This window comes from Rhinolophus sinicus, linkage group LG02 (assembly GCF_036562045.2).
Source record: "Rhinolophus sinicus isolate RSC01 linkage group LG02, ASM3656204v1, whole genome shotgun sequence".
NCBI lineage: Eukaryota > Metazoa > Chordata > Mammalia > Chiroptera > Rhinolophidae > Rhinolophus > Rhinolophus sinicus.
In genome coordinates this window covers 4239638-4255661 of record NC_133752.1, presented here as the reverse complement: position 1 = coordinate 4255661, position 16024 = coordinate 4239638, and the positions used below count along the sequence as shown (strand labels likewise).

Below are 16024 nucleotides of genomic sequence, written 5' to 3'. Positions count from 1 at the left end.
ATGGTCTCTCTACTTGGCCCTCGGTTGCTTCATTACAAAAATTGTTTGCATCTAAGGGACAAGCTCAGAGCTCTCCTTAGTAAGACGTCAGGACTGAAATCACCCTCTCTCAGGAAAAGGCGGCCCAGCTCCCGGAGAGGGGACACACTCGGTCAAACCCCGAGGCAAACGAACAGGTTCAGGAGGCCTGGTGGAAAGACAAGACCACAGGCAAGACTGCAGGTCGGCAGCTTTGCAGGAGGCAGTGAAGTCCGGGCCCCATCTCTGGAGGCGGAGAGAGTGAGCACAGGCAGCCTTCCATCTGATGCTGGAAATGGGTCCTGCCCACTTTCACCACTAATAGCAAGTTCTTCCCACTGAGCTGACATCCTGGGGGGGGGGGCGGGGGGGGCTCTAGGAACCAGGCAGAGACCCAAGGAACTTTGTAAATTGAAACTGAAAGGAAGTCTCTGTCCCCCTCTCGGTGGCAGATGTCTCTGAGCCTCAGCCACGACCCAGGGAAGAGCTGAGTGCCGGGTTTGGGGACATGCCAGAGAGGGTCCGGGGGCCGAGACTGGCTTCTTGTCTGAATTGGGTGGTTGTGGGGCTGAGATTGTGATGATTTTTAACAGCCCGAGATAAAACGTACATACCATTCAATTCACCTAGTTTCAGGGTGCAATTCCAGGAATTTTAGTATATTTACCGAGTTGTGCGACCATCACCACAACCTGAATTTTGGGACACATCCATCACCCAAACAAAAAAAGCCTCGTGCCCAATGACAGTCACCCACATTGTCACCCCAGCCCTAACCATGAACCTACTTTGGGGGACAAATTCGCCTTTATGGACAGCTCATGAGATGGAGTCACACCACAGGTGCCCTTTGTGTCTGGTTTCTTTCATTGGACACACGTTTTGGGAGCACGTCTAGGTTGGAGCATGGACCAGAACTTTGTTCCTTTTCGTTGCCAAGTAATATTCCACTGTGTGGCTACACCACACTTCCTTTATAGGACACTCTTGTGTCCCTTAACTCTGTGGAATTTTTAAAAAGTGAGCCATGTGAGAAACTTGACATTCAATTCATTCAGCTTGAGACAAAGGCGCTGCACCCTCCCCGCCAGACTCCAACAACTGCCTGGGGGAGTCTGCACAGAATAAAGTATTGGGAGGATGCTTCAGAGAATTTTGATTGAACAATTTTGGACCCTTCACTTCAAACTTACAAGGACAAAAATCTTGGTCTCAGCTTTTAATTCCTTTTGGGCTTGAATATATTTCAATTTCAATTTGAGGGGATGCCTGAGATTTTCATTTCTCCCTGAGAATTTGCAAAAGGATGGCATTGTCCTTTAATCACATAGCAAAATCCCTGATGTACCTTGTTGAATAGCATGGCTGGGAGTGATCTGAATGTGTATTAGAATCAGAGAGACTTTCAAGCATTGGGGACAGAGTATCCTTTGAGTTTCTTTCAATAATGTCCTACTCTGAACTATTTCCAAAGCCTTACAGGGCAGGAAAAAATTATTTTACCCACCAGCAGTCCGAGAAGGACACACCCGGGGGCACTGGATGGCGAGGTGAGGGGAGACGGCTGTTGCAAGTCCTAACCAATAGCTGCTGTCCTTCCCCGAGGACCAGACAGCACCCCAGTGATCTTGACAATGAGAAGCCCAGTGGTTTGGAGAACAAACCGACAGGCCTGTCGTCTTTTCTCTAAACAACAGCGGCTCTGATAAAAGAAAAGCACTGGATGACGATGATGATGATAAAGAAGATGGTGATGATGATGACGCCGGCAGATGTCAATGGGCTGGGGTCTGATTGGTCGTTTTGATAGGGGAGGTAGGAAGGTAGAAGTGAGCAGAAGAAGGGAACTAGCCCCGGTTAAGAGGGCCCTGGCAGCTGCTCTTACTTGGAGCACAAACACCCTGCTTGCTCAGCAAGATACTGAGAACAAGATATGTCACTACCGTAGAAGAAGGGAAAATGCTGGAGAGGGAGGGAAACCATCCTGCTTACAATATACATCCTGCTGTTCAGGACCACTTGTAATGAGCTTCTCAAATAAATCATGGGAAATTGACAGGTTCACACTTACGCTCTGAGAAACAACCTTGAGAACCAGAGGGGAGGACGGGACACCTCAGCAGAGAGAGAGAGAGAACAGAGAGGGAGGAGGGGAGACAGTGCTACCCATAGAGATAAAAACCCTCACACAATGTAAGGAGAGGCCGCTTCCCTCTGTTGGGTCAGCTGGCTCCACGTCTCGGAGTGGACTCGCTGTTACTATAATAATAAACTTCTTGCTGTCCTATGCTGCACAAACTGTGTCTTGACTGAATTCTTTTCTTCAAGAAGGTACAGCATCATTCCCAGGAACAATCTGATTTTACAGTTATGTACTTATTCTTTGGTAAAAAGTATTACCTGCCCACTAAGTTTCCCACAAGGGAAAGTCAATGACATATCCCTCGGCGTGGTGATGAGTTCACCAATAAACACAACGCAGACGCGTAGGCAGACGTAAGGCCTGGGCACAAATGATGGTAATACAGTCACAAGAATAAAAATAGTTGCCAGAATCTGGGGGAGTGGGGAATAAAGAGGTGCTGTCCCATGGGCAGGCAGAGGGCCAGGTCACATACCTCATTCAACCCCTCCAATGACTGTATGGGCCACTGTTATACACACGTGACATCTGAAGCACAGAGAAATCCAGAAATTTCCAGAGGCCACACAGCTCCTAAGCAGCCAAGCTCCAGGTCAAACCCAGGTCCACCTGACCCGGATCTGTGCTCTGCTCACGGCCACATGCTCCGTTCTCTGAACACTCGCTTAAGAATTGGGGTGTTTGCTCTTACTTCGTTGAGGGAAGGCTTTGATGACAACTTAGCTGGGACGTATAACAGCTTTTATGGCATCGCTTAAACCCGAGCCAGCAAAGAGGGCACTACTCGTGGGCCAACTCCACTGGTGGTTTCTGTCAATAGTGCAGTGTTACGAAGGATTCTGAGGCCTCGGGGGGAGTGAGTGACATGGTCGATGCGCACTGTGGGCCCTAGGTATGAAATGGAGAGGTCAGTAAGAGTTCTCGGCCTGTGAGAGGCACTGTAGAGGGATGGTTACCGGGGTGGATGAGGGAGCCAGACAGACTGAGTCTGAATCTCAGCCTTTAGGCCAGCCCTACAGCCTTGGGCACACATCCCCAGCACCTTCATCTATAGAGGAGAGACTCAGAATGAAAGAAGTCACACCCTCTTAGGCAAATGGACAATTCTGAAGTCAGAGTAACAACTGCATCCAAAATTGACTTAAATCTGCTTAATTAACCAGTGACAACTCGCCTCAGGAAACACGCCTCTGAAAGCCAACCAGTGACGGCGCCACACTTGGAAAGACAGCCAATCAGGGGCGGAAGCACTCTAGTGACCACGCCCGAACATGTCACCGACGGGCTTCTGGGACTGATGTCACACCACGCCCACCTCTATCCAGCAACACCCCAAAACAAGCGCTGCGTTTTCCTGAGGGATGATGGCACTTTTGGTCATGTGGGTGACAGACACACAGACACACTACCTTTAACTCTATCTTCATCTATGTTTGAAATTTTTCATAACAAAATTGGAATCCATCTAATTTTTAACCAACTCTTTCCCCAACTCCTACATGTCTCTGACTTAAGTAACAAATCCAGCTTTTCAGCTGCAGGTATTGGCAGGCGGTCCCCTCCTCTGGTGCCCTGATTGTAAATCCATCGTGACGATGACCTGTGCCAACACATGTACCATGTTTAAGAGCACACCTGCCACCCGTCACCCGCTCCGGGAGTGCATTCCCCACATCCCATCCCCGACTTAGCACCCTCTGCTGTCACCTTGCAGAAACGTCTTCCTGAAAGCCTGGAATCCTGCCGACGTCTTGTTTCCTGCCGAGTCCCTGACGGCGAGGCCAGTAATGTTGTCCAGCAAGAGCAGATAAGAGAGGTTGGTGGCCAGGGGCGTCTGGGTGTTGCTCACCAGCAGACGCACCTGAGCCGTCTGCCACTCGCTGTGCCCGGACACCTAGCACAGGGACAGAAATGAGGGCAGAGTGGCTGACAATCCCAACCCCCGAAAATGATGCCCCAGCTCCACTTGTGCACGTTAGGTGTCCAGGCAGAGAAGGTGGACGTGTGTGTGTGTCGGTGGACACGCCTGTGTGCACACACACTCATGATTGCACGCACATGGCAGCAAATATCTCCAGGAGGACACAGGAGGGCATTACGGTCTCACACAGGTTCTGAGAATTTATCAGGTCTGATTTCAAAGGCCCCAGGAGAGTTTTGACTCACGTTTGCCAAGCTGTTGCTTGGTGACAGTTTCAAAGTAACTGGGACTCTGAAATGCAGTGAAATCTTTCCTACAGAGAAACTTAGAAAGAAAAATATCCAAGCACAGAACCACAGTCAGGTTGAGGAGACTGTAACAATCGGTGACACCAAGAAAAGCAAACAATGGCTCCTTCTCACTCTGTTAGAATAGAAGCGAAATAAGCAAGTTGCAGAACTGTGTGGATGGAGCACTGCTGCCTACATGAAAAGGGGAAGGTATGTTTATATATATATGGGCAGGCACACACATACACACTCATAATTACACACATGTGGCAGAAAACATCTCTAGAAGGACATAGGAGAACATGGTGGCACTGCTGTACCCAGAAAGGGGAACAAGATAGCTGAGGGCCCGGAAGAAAAGGAGGGTTGTGCAGTAAAGGGTTAACTCAGCAGACTTGGGCTGTCCAAACCCTGCACATTCCAAAGACAGGACTGGGCGGGGCCCAGCTCCTGGGAGATTAACCTCTACAGCCTTGGAATATCCTGCCTGATAAGACTGCCTTTATATACCCGTGACTTTGGGCCACACCAGGGAGTCTATGCTAACCATGGGAGTCCTGGTGGGGTTTTGGGGCCAGGCAGTGTCAGGGTGACCTCTGGCGGGGCTGGAGACTGAGTAACTGAGGGCAGCTGCATGGGTGCCCCACGCCTACATGACTGACACTCAATACAAATCCTGGACACCAAGGCTCGAGTGAGAGAACCTCGCCGACGTCACACATCACTGCTGGCAAAATTAAACATTGTCCATGCAATTCCACCAGGAAAGGACAGTGGGAAGCTATCTCTCCGGCTCTCTGTCCTATACGTGTTTTCCTTTGTTAACTTGAATCTGTATCCTTTTGCTGTAATAAACTGTAACTGTGAGCATGACAGCTTTGCTGAGTTCTGTTACTCCTTCTGGTAAATCACTGAACCCAGAGGTGGTCTTGGGGATTCCCACCACCAGAATAATGTGAAAAGCCATCTCATGGGATTAGGATTAAAGACCTAAAAGACATTAAATATTTTGTAAAACTGTCAAGTACCATATCGATGTCAAAATCCGACAGAAAATATATCACACTTTCTTTACCATTCTAAATGATCACAGAGGCTTAGATCACTAACGATAATTCATTTGTTACCCAAAAATCTTAGTCCTGGCGCTGTGATAGAACACATAAATCCCTTGTAGGTCCCCTCATCATTCACGTGTCCAGACATGCATAGATAACCCCGTGATTTGTCAGTTCTTAAATACATAATCCTACTAATACCGGGGGTTCCAAACAATGTACACAAGTGTACACTTTGGTCACCGTTGCTCAAACAATAGTTTGCCGTAATCAGAAGTGTCTGGACGCTGATGGTAACCACTTTGATCACCCCTTGTAATTGCAGAAGTCAAACGTGACTTGCATTCATCTTTCGTTATCGGTATATATTGAGTATTAAAATTTTAATACAGTTTTCCTTTCTTAAAATGTATATAAATTTTTTTGGCACCCTCTGTATATGATTTGGGCAAAATCCAATTATTTTCCCTTCAAGTAGAAGATACCTGTAAACACTTACCACTGCACATTTCTGAAAAATTACTCCATTCCCAGAAGTTCCTTGACCATCTCTTGAAATGTCTCCATACTACAATAAAATATAGAAATTATCATAAAACAAAAAAGTTTATACTATGCATATTTAATAAGTGTAAAAGATGAACTTTTAAAAGGGAGGGTAGAGAGATTACTTCTGCTAGTCTAGTAATTGCCTTAAGTAATCCTGAAGATTTTTTTAAGGAGTATAAAAGGATTAAAACTGAAAACCTCTGAGGAAAGAAGAATGTGAATGTGTGGTCACATGGGAGCACGTTTCCTGGTCTGGGGGTGCGTGTAAACGACACCCATTGTCACAGGGACACAGCAAACCCAGCCCCACAGACAGGCAGTGGCTGTGGGGAGAACCCAGAACCCAAGGCCCTAGCTCTTTTCTGTGCAGCTGGTGGAAGGGCTGTCGGAGACACGCCCAGAGTGATGAAGGGAAGGGGGCCCCATGGACAGCTGGGCTGGGCCTGGGCAGGGTGGGGACCCAGCAGAGGCACTCGGGCACCTACAGCCCTAGACATAGGTGCTCATCCTCAGGTTCATGCAAGGGCACAGCGGCACTGGACAGGGAGGTGCCCGCGGCTCACCCTAGTCCCAGGGGCCTAGAATGGGGGTCTTGATGACCTCAGGCCCTTCCCACGGGTACTGCCCCTATGTCTCTGCAGGGATGGCCTACCCTCAATGTCACTGCTCTCCAAAGAGGCAAAAGTCCACCAGAATGTTCCGGCATGGGCTTCCCAGAAGGAAGAGCATATGCAAAGCAGGCGTGGCCAGGTGAGTGGGCTCTGAACATGAGGACCAGGGCAAGAGCAGAGAGCAGGCCTGGGGAACATGGCTCCCTTGGCCTCAGTTTTCTCATCTGTAAAAAGGGCCAGATACTTCCAACCTCAGGTGGCAGGGGCCAATGAAAGGACCTTCAGAAAATGTTCTGTCATGGTAATTTTTAAAAGCTCATTTTACAAAACACAGTATTATTGTTTTGTCTTCTCTAGTGAAAACCTAAGAACTACCACTCACAATAGAAAGTGGACAGAACCTCGTTTTAGAGAGCTTCAAATCTGTAGCAAGGCGCCCTGGGGCCTGCAGGTACAGAACGCAACAGGGCCAGGGGAGCAGGGCCCTGGGGGTGGGCTGGGAGGACCCCAAGGTTGCAATGGGCCAGACCACTGAACACACATTCCTGGGAACAGAGGCCTGGGTTTGCCCCAGGGGTCAGGGTGGAAGAGGGTGTAAGCAGGGGAGGGAAGTGGTCAGATGCATATCTTGGGGCGATCACCTGGTGGTCTGGGGAAATGGATGGGAGAAAGCACAAGTCAGGGGGCTGGGGCAGACCCAGAGGAAAGTCACCTAAGGCCAGAGGGGAAGAGGTGGGGACTGATCTAGAGGTGGGGGCTGCCAGGGGTGGGAGGGAGAGAGAGCTGAGCTGATCAGGAAGAAAAGGCAGTAGGACTGGTGACCATTTGGGAGGAAGGGGTAGGGAAATCTAGGGTGACAGTCAGGGCTCTGTGCCTTCCCCAGCTTGGGACCACAGGGGGTTGGGGGCGAGGGGGTGAAGTGGGAAGTGGCTAAATGCATCAGCCAACAGAGTGCAGTCACTTACAACTCCAGCCAGTAATCCAAAGTGTTCTTTAAACAACCGCTACTCTCTCGCGGAGCGCTCGCCTCTGTAAGACGCTCTGCGTACCTGAACCCATCTCACTCTCACATCACTCTCTGGGGTAGACGCTGCAGTGGTTACAGAGCAGGAGACTGGCCCAAGAAGTGAAGCGACTTGCCCTCGGTCACAGAGCTCTCGGGCTGCAGAGCCGATTCCATCCTGCCGCAGACAAACTCGGAGCCGGCGGCCACGTCACGCCTGCCTTACCCTTTCCTGGGAGTTTTCAGACTTAAGTGGGATCCACTAAAGAACACGGCGCGGCGTCATCCTCGGATCCTGCCCTGCCTTTCGGATAATCTCCCCAACTCCAAGGGACCCCCCGCCGCGGGTGGAGACGCAGCCAAGCGTCCCAGTCACACCTGAGACTGGGGGCGAGCCCTCCTCACCTGTGCGGTCCGCTCGGGTCCCGCCCCGGGGGCCGCGGGGGAATCCGGAGGAGCCTGCGCGCCGAGGGGACGCTGCAGGGGACCCGGGCCCGCGTGGAGCCAGCCTCGGCCCCCGGGCCCAGCGGGCAACGCCAGGGCGGCAGCCAAAAGGCCCCCGGCCAGCACCCACGTGGCGCGCCCGGGGCAGCCCGCCCAGCCCATCGCCCGCCCCGGACGGGCGACCCCAAAGTCGCCGGCGCGGTGGAGTTGTGGCAGCTTCCGGACCCCAGGCCCGCCCCGCCGCCGAGCATGCTCAGTGCGAGCCGCCGCGGAAAGTTTTCCTGGCACAAACCCCGGCATCTGGGATTTGGCGGGCTGGGACGCGGCGGAGGATGAGGACGGGCGTGGGAGGCGGCGAGCGGGTCTGACTCCGAGCACCCCACTAAGGCCTACTTTGTTCTCTAAGCCTCAGCTCAGCCCACCTTCTCCAGGAAGCCTTCCTTGACACACACCGGGCTGAACCCAGAGTCTGCCCCAGGCCCACTAACCTCCTGTTGAAGAATTGAGAGGCGCTTGGCTAGGCAGGGCCTTATGTCCTGGAGAACCCAGAGGGTTCCGGGCAGCACAGAGGGGGTCTGGGAGAGAGACTGGCAGCTCAGGAGCAGGGGGGAAAGCGACTCTCATTTCCTGTTGGGTTCAGTTCAGCGGGATTGGGCACCCACTGCCTGAGCCCTTGCTATGGATTAGCCCCTGGCCCTGCCCAGACATCCCGCGACACTCCCACGGGCGGCTGTTAGCCACTCTAGGACATCTCTGGGGAACCAGAGAGGGGAGTTGGTGTCTGGAGCCAGGAGGCAGCAGCTGAGCAAACTCCCTGAACTCTCCATGGGGGCAGGCAGGGCTGTGCCTTGCCATTGGAGGAAGGAGGAGAGGGAGATAGAGACAGGAAGAGGGACTGGTAGGTCACTCTCTCTGCTTCCCTCAGGCGCAGCCCCCACCTGTTCTTTGGGGAGAGAACTCCCCTCCTGTAGCCTCCCTGCAAGGCAGCCTGCCATGCTGTCTGCAGCCTTAGGCCAGGAAGCCTGGCACCTGTCAGCCCCTTCTCCCTCACCCCTCCACGGACAGGCCTTCACTGACTTGACGTGGGCCAGGTGATGGGGTTTGAGAATCTGAGACTTTATTAGTTAAGCTTCCTACACCGGTAGGCCGCCTGTGGGGGTACCTGGCAGCAGGCCAAAGGCTAAATGCTAGTATATTCCTGGGGCATAGATTCGATTTGACGATGAGCAATTTAAAGGATGATTTTAATATTCACACAACTGTATAATTAAGTAAAATGGAAAGAACGCTGCATTTTTTAAGCTAAAGCTTGAGTAATCAAACAGCCAGCATAAAGCAAGAACTTCAGGCTATTGCCCCCATAGGCTTTCCCAGGAGCCTTGGAGATGCTTGTAAGGAAACATTTAGGAAGCATTGCATAGTAGAGAGTGTGAGCCCTGAAGCCAGATGGACAAAGGTGTTACTGTATCTGTCCCATTTCCTCCTTGCAGCACCTTGAACCAGCCTCTTCTCCTCTCCATCTGTCAGTATCTTCATCTATAAAACGAAACCTGGATAATACTAATTCCCATCTTGCCCACCTGGAAGAGTTGATGAGGAAATGATGAAAACACTAGAACCTGAGCCACGTCGAGGGTAAGGACACAGAGGTCTTCTCGGTTGAAGCAGATCCCTGCATACCCCTGCCCCAGCCCTCACAGGGAATTAAGCTCTAAAGGGTAGGCGTGTGTGTGTGTACTGTGGGTGTCCACTGCTGTACCCCAGTACCCAGAACAAGAGTTAGCATCTAGTTGCTCAGTAAATGTTTGTTTGAAGAAAGATGCTGAAGTCATCTGGTTGCTTACGTCCCCACGCGGCCCCCACATCCTCGCTGCCTGCTCCTTGTCTTCTTCCCCGCTGGCCTGATGCTGGTTCATCAGCAGAGTCTTTGCAAATGCTGAGCATACGAAGGACCACACAGTGTCTGCTTCCTAGTGGCGGCTGGGTGTAACAATCTCTCCACACACGGCCTTAGAGGCGAGTATTGAGTGTGGAAGGAAACAGCATTAAGACAAGAGTCTTAAGGAACAAGTCCAGAGGCAGCGGGGGACTGTGCCACCCAAGGATGGCCAATGGGTAGGGTTTAGGAGCAAGGCTGGACTCAGACCTCTGATAGGGGAGGTAGGAAGGTAGACATGAGGGGAAGGAGGGAACTAGCCCGAGAGGACGCCCCTTGCAGTTGCTCTCACTTGGAGCACACGCAACTTGTTTGCTCAGCAGGATATTGAGAACAAGATACATGATTAGAAGAAGAAAAATGCTGGAGAGGGAGGGAAACCATCCTGCTTACCAGAATATACATCCTGCTGTTCAGAACCATTTTTAATGAGCTTCTCAAATAAATCGTGGGAAATTCACAAGTTCACACTTACGCTCTAAGAAACAACCTTGAGAACCAGAGGGGAGGACGGGACACCAGCTGACAGAGAAAGATAACTGAGAGGAAGGAGGGGAGACAGTGCTACCCATAGAGATAAAAACCTTCACACAATGTAAGGAGAGGCTGCTTCTCTCTGTTGGGTCGGCCTGCTGCGTGTCTCCGAGTTGACTCGCTGTTACTATAATAATAAACTTCTTGTTGTCCTATGCTGCACAAACTCTGTCTCTTGACTGAATTCTTTCCTTCAAGAAGGCAAGAGCTGAGGTACAAATGTCATCCCCGGTGATCCACTGAGTCACGTAAGCTATGACTGAGCTTCCACAGCCCAAGGATGGTGGATAATAGGACCCATCTCAAAGGGTTGTTGGGAAAGTGACTGACGTCATCAGACTACATTTTTACAGTATCGTAAGCGTCCCATATAACCTTAACCAAGCAAGACTCATCTATGCGGCTGGGGGGCCCCATCTCTGCTGTAAGTCCAGAGGCCTCGAGTAAACCAAACGCCTCCAGAAGGTCGTTCTCGCAGAGAAACGGGCCTCTCGCGGGGCATGCTCAGTGCAAAGGCAGGGCTGGGGGCGGGGGCGACTCAAAGTTTGGGGCTGACGATCCAGGCTCCTCCTTCCTGCTCCAGCAGCCCAGGGAGTCGGGAGAGGAGCAGGAGGAAGGCGGCTGCACAGGCTGAAAAGTCTGCGGACGCGCCGCGCCCCTGGCCCGTCGGAGCTCCGAGTCCGGCGTCGCCGACCTGGCGGACACGGGGCATCGGGCGGCGGGCTTAGGTGGTGTGCGGCGGCGGGCGGGATGCGGCCCGGCCGCGGCCTGAGAGCCCCCGATGGCCCACGGCGGGGCGGCCTGCGGGAGCGACGCGCGGCTGCTGCTGGGCCGGGAAGCTGTGCGGCCCGCGCCCGCGCTCCTGGCCCCCGCCGTACTGCTGGGCGCCGCGCTAGGCTTAGGCCTCGGCCTCTGGCTCGGCTGCCGCGCCGCCCGCCCGCGGCCGCGACACCAGGTGGGTCAGCGAGCGGGCAGCCGGGGTGTGGGGCGCACGGGGCGCGGTGCTCCTCAGCCCCGGGGTCGGGCTGCGAGCCCGGGCTCTGAGCGCCCTGCAGTGATCACAAGCTTCGCTTGGCGCGCAACCGGCCCTGCCCCGGGCTCCCCTCCTGCTCCAGCAGAGGGTTGGAGACAGCGATTTCAGAGGGAGGCGGCGTCCTGGGCCCCCCGGAAGTGCCTGTTCCATGCGATCCGCTGTGTGATATAAACAGCCGCCAAAGCCCTGCAGGCCTCACTCTTGTCATCTGTAGCACCCAGGTTTGGACTGGAAGCTGGAGGACCCCCACCCCTGGATGTCCATTCCGCCTTCTCCTGTGGATTACCTACCGTGTTTCCCCGAAAATAAGACCTAACCGGAAAATAAAGCCCTAGCATGATATTTTCAGGATGACATCCCCTGAACATAAGCCCTAACGCGTCGTTTGGAGCAAAAATGAATGTAAGAGCCGGTCTTATTTTCAGGGAAACACGTAGCTAGCCTCTCCTAAGTCCCTGCTGCAGCATTGGGATTCCTTCTTCCCTCCCTCCCTACAGTAAAAGTTTGCTAGGAACCTTGTACCATGAGCCCCTGGCCTAGGGGCTTAGATGGCACATCAGTGAGAAAGAGACACAGATTACAAGTAAACACTTGATTATAACACAGCTTTGGGGGGCCTGTGATGGGGAACTAGCACTTACTGAGTGCTGACTGTTCTAGATTTATACTATCCTGGTCCTCAGAATGTTCTAGATTTATACTATCCTGGTCTTATTTTGTGAGTGTAATATTTTATCTCTCTGAAGATTTTATAACTGTTTTAAGTTTTAGTTTCCTCATGCAGTGTCTGTTTCCCGCTTGTTTTCCCCATTTGTTTCTTTTGGGGTTTGTCTTTCATGTTCGAGTCTGTAATCAAGGGACTGGTGACTTTGGCCTCTAGGCCAGTTTTAACTGGGGAGCCAAAAATAAACCAAAAAACAAAAAAGGGATGCTCACCTGCAGGATGGCTGAGGTTTTTCTCCTGGAATCTTTACTGACTGGTGCCTTCCCTACAGAACCCTTGTGCTGGGCAGCTATGAGTGCTGAATAAACAACCCCCAAATCTCTGGCTTTATCATCTACCCCTCTCTACCCCATCCAGGCTGCTCCGGCTGCACAGGCTTCCCCGGCCATGCTCAGCATGTTCCTGCCTCAGGGCCTTTGCACTGGCTGTGGTCTCTCCCTGGAAAGCTTGTCCGTGAGATATCTGAATGGCTTGCTCTCTCGCTTCCTTCACGTTTCTTCTTAAATGCCATTTGTCCAGGAGAGCATCCCCTCCCATTGATCTCCATGCCCCCCCTCATAGCACTTGTCACCTCTGACATACTATATATTTCTTTGTTTACGTCCCTCTTCTGTCACTGGAATGTAAGCTCCATGAAGGCAGGGGCTTTCTTTATTTTATCCATTACTGTATCTGCAGTGACTAGAATAAGGCTTGACACTTAAGATGCTCCGTAAGAGCTGCTGACTAACTCAGTGACAACCTGGTGATACTTCTTCAGTTCAAAGATTATATCCATGTGCAGCCAGTGGTCAAACAGGGGCTTGCTAAGTGTCTCTGGCATAGTAGGACTTTAAATACAGTTGCTAATTATGTACACTGCAAACGCATAATTAACAACGACTGAATCATTGCCCCTAAGGGAAATACAGGGTTAGGTTACTGCAAGACTCTGGTCACAGCATTTTTATTAACCGATCCACACATAGCTTTGTTTTATGTGTGTTTCTGTTTAAAGATATCTTATTTAATATGTATTATTGATTCATTGACATTGAACTCACGCCTGAAGGAAGCTTATCTTGCACAGGCGTTTTCTCCGTGAGGCAAATCACAGCTTCCCTGTGGTTAGGTGCCCCAGACAGCCCTACGGCACTACACTTGGAGGTCATTTAAACAGCAAAATCACCCACAAAAGCACAAAAATGCAAAACAGAACGGCACTAAATAGAACACGGAAAAGACCCTTGTTTGCGGTACGGGAGCTCAGACAAGAAGGCAGAGTCCCCTCGTTCATTCTCAGCTGGAAATTGCACATCGGGCAATTCATTTTCACCATCGGCACGTGCCCAGAAATGACCACAAAAGTGCTCCGGGTGTTGATTTTGGGGTTACAGGAACATATTAGCAAATAGGCGAATTTGCAAATGCAGGATCCACAAATCATGAGGGTCACCTGTAGTTTACAGTAGAATCATTCTGTATTTTAAGGTAACCTAAAATATTGTCTGAAAAACCATCCAATGATGTTATTGGAAATACTGGCAAAATTAATGTTTATGTGCCGCTTCCTGAGAGTTAAGCTGTTACCCCCAAGGAGCTCACGGCAAGGGGGGGAGGGAGGAACTGACCCAGGATAACAATGGAATGAGCTTTGACCCAAGTACTGCCTCCAGGTCCCCAGGACACACTGAGATGGGGCATTGGGGGACATCCAGGGGGTGGCCCCTGGATAGTCTGAAAGGATGTGTAGCCGAGCCCAGGTGGGAGTGGGAGGCGGGGCAGGGCACACAAAGGGCCCGACAGAAGCACAGACGTGAGCAGAAGTGATGGGTGGGGAGCTGATGGCTACAGTCCCAGGAGTGCTGGGCTGGCTGACTTCAATGCGTCCCCCTCATTTTTGGATTTTAGAAAGACGACGTTCAAAGTCTGCTCAAGAATTTGGAGTCTAATGTACAGACCCCCTCAGAAAGCGGCTCCCCACCCAGGAGGAGGAAGAGAGAAGCACAGACTTCGAAGAATGAGGAGGTTCTGGATGTAAGCTGGATGTTTGGGTTTATTTGCCGAGGGGCATGTTGGGTGTCCTGGGACCCACACCATGGCAGCACAAATGTCATCCAGATGAGCTTCTGACAGCTATGTCTCAATAGGCTTCTGTTTTGCGATATAATTTCCATATAATCAAATGCAAAGTTTTTAAATTTACAGTTTGATGAATGACAGGTGTGTATACCCTTATGACGATGCCCCAGTCAGGAAAGGTCCATCACCCCAGAAAGTTCTCAGTGTTCCTTTCTGGTTTCCTCCCGCCAAGCCCCTCCCAGCGGCAGCGATGGCTGATTTCCAGCACCGTGACTGGTTTTGCTGTTCTAGAATTTTCCATAAATGAAGTCATGTGCTTTCTTGTGCCTGCATTCCCTCAACGACTTGCTTTTGACATTTACCCATGTCATTGCACGTGTCAGTAGCTCATCCCGTCCATTGCTTGGTCCATTGTGTGGATGTGGGCAGCGTGGGTGGTTTCCAGGGGTCGGCTCTTCTGAATAAGGCTTCTGTGAATGTTTGTGTACAAGTTTGTCCATTTGTTTTCATTTCATTTTATTTCTTTTAAGTAAATACTGAGTAAATATCTAGGAGAGGGAGTCCTGGGCCTCTGACAGAGATGATAAAAGATGGATTCTTCCGGTACCTTCCTCCCTGGGCCCTCTGTCCAGCCAGAGCCTGTCCGTGGGACATGGCTTCCATGGATGGAGAGAGCATTTCCTCCAAAAGTGGTATTTCTAGTCACTTCCTTATCCCAGACAGTACCACAGACTCCAGGTATTCGACCTCAATTGCTCAAACGTAAATGTAGATATTTAGGTGCCATGTTTCCCCGAAAATAAGAACTTACTGGAAAATAAGCACTAGCATGATTTTTTTCAGGATGCTCGTAATATAAAATAAGCCCTAATGCGTCTTTTGGAGCAAAAATTAATATAAGACCCGGTCTTATTTTGGGGGAAATACGGTAGGTGGTGGGGGCAGGGGGAGAGACCCTGGAAAAGGAAGGGAGATTGAACTAAGTTTCTTTCTCAGTACTTACTGAGTGCTGGACATTTTCATATATATCATTTTGAGTGCTGTGAACACTCATGAATTCTCTCAGCAGTCCCATGCAGTGACCTTATTTATGTCCCCATTTCCCAAATGAGGAAACTGAGGCTCAGGGTGATAACTCACTGACTCAAGCCAGTCACATAGCTGAGACTTGTGCCTGGGTCTGTTGGGCCCCTGCCCGGGGAGGGCTGCGTCCACCACAGCTCACAGCCTCTGCCACTCAAAATCAAGTTCAGCAGCCTCCACTTACCATGCAAAGGAAGTGTGCTGGGTGTTATAAAGCAAATTTCACCAAAAAATTTTAAATCAAGAGGGGACGTTTCTAGTTAAGCTGACTTCCCCCTGTGACTTCCCAACAATTCTAGAGACAGAGCTCCCCTTACCCGTGCTGGGCAGAACCCCTTGGAAGGATTAGCTGCCTCCCCCGACCCTGTCCCCCGGGCTGACACAGGAACTGGACATGGAGAGAGAGTTCCTGGCTGTTCCAGGAGCAGTGATTGGCCGGACATGAGCTGGCATTTCCTCGGATGTGCTGTGTGTCTCTGGCTTATCCTCCCTGCCTCTCTGCTTCTAGGTGCTTGTCTCTCCATGTGTGTCTGTCTGTGTGTATCAGTGCATCTCTGTGTATGTCCATCTCTCTTTGAGTGTCTGTCTCCACATGCATCTCTGTGGGCCCGTGTGT

At 51.2% G+C, this 16024-nt stretch overlaps 2 protein-coding genes across 7 annotated transcripts in view; one reads left to right on the top strand and one right to left on the bottom strand.

Annotated features, from left to right (window-relative positions):
- The window catches only part of EVC2 (EvC ciliary complex subunit 2), a 96386-nt gene extending 88084 nt beyond the window's left edge, over positions 1-8302 (bottom strand). For 2 of the 4 annotated variants that reach the window (XM_019718017.2, XM_019718018.2), the window contains exons 1-3: positions 7999-8301; positions 5930-5998; positions 3869-4055 (exon numbers count right to left, since the gene is read on the bottom strand). In XM_019718017.2, coding sequence (XP_019573576.2) covers positions 3869-4055; positions 5930-5998; positions 7999-8199 — 457 coding nt within the window. In that variant the 5' untranslated portion in view covers positions 8200-8301. Of the gene's footprint in view, positions 1-3868; positions 4056-5929; positions 5999-7555; positions 7947-7998 lie in introns of those variants that run through there. The other 2 variants (XM_074321171.1, XM_074321175.1) reach the window with 2 other exon arrangements.
- Positions 8303-11077: 2775 nt separating this feature from the next.
- Positions 11078-16024, top strand: part of EVC (EvC ciliary complex subunit 1) — a 45422-nt gene continuing 40475 nt past the window's right edge. Inside the window, exons 1-2 of one of the 3 annotated variants that reach the window (XM_074321115.1) lie at positions 11078-11462; positions 14155-14280. In XM_074321115.1, coding sequence (XP_074177216.1) covers positions 11289-11462; positions 14155-14280 — 300 coding nt within the window. In that variant the 5' untranslated portion in view covers positions 11078-11288. The remainder of the gene's footprint in view (positions 11463-14154; positions 14281-16024) is intronic. The other 2 variants (XM_074321116.1, XM_074321121.1) reach the window with 2 other exon arrangements.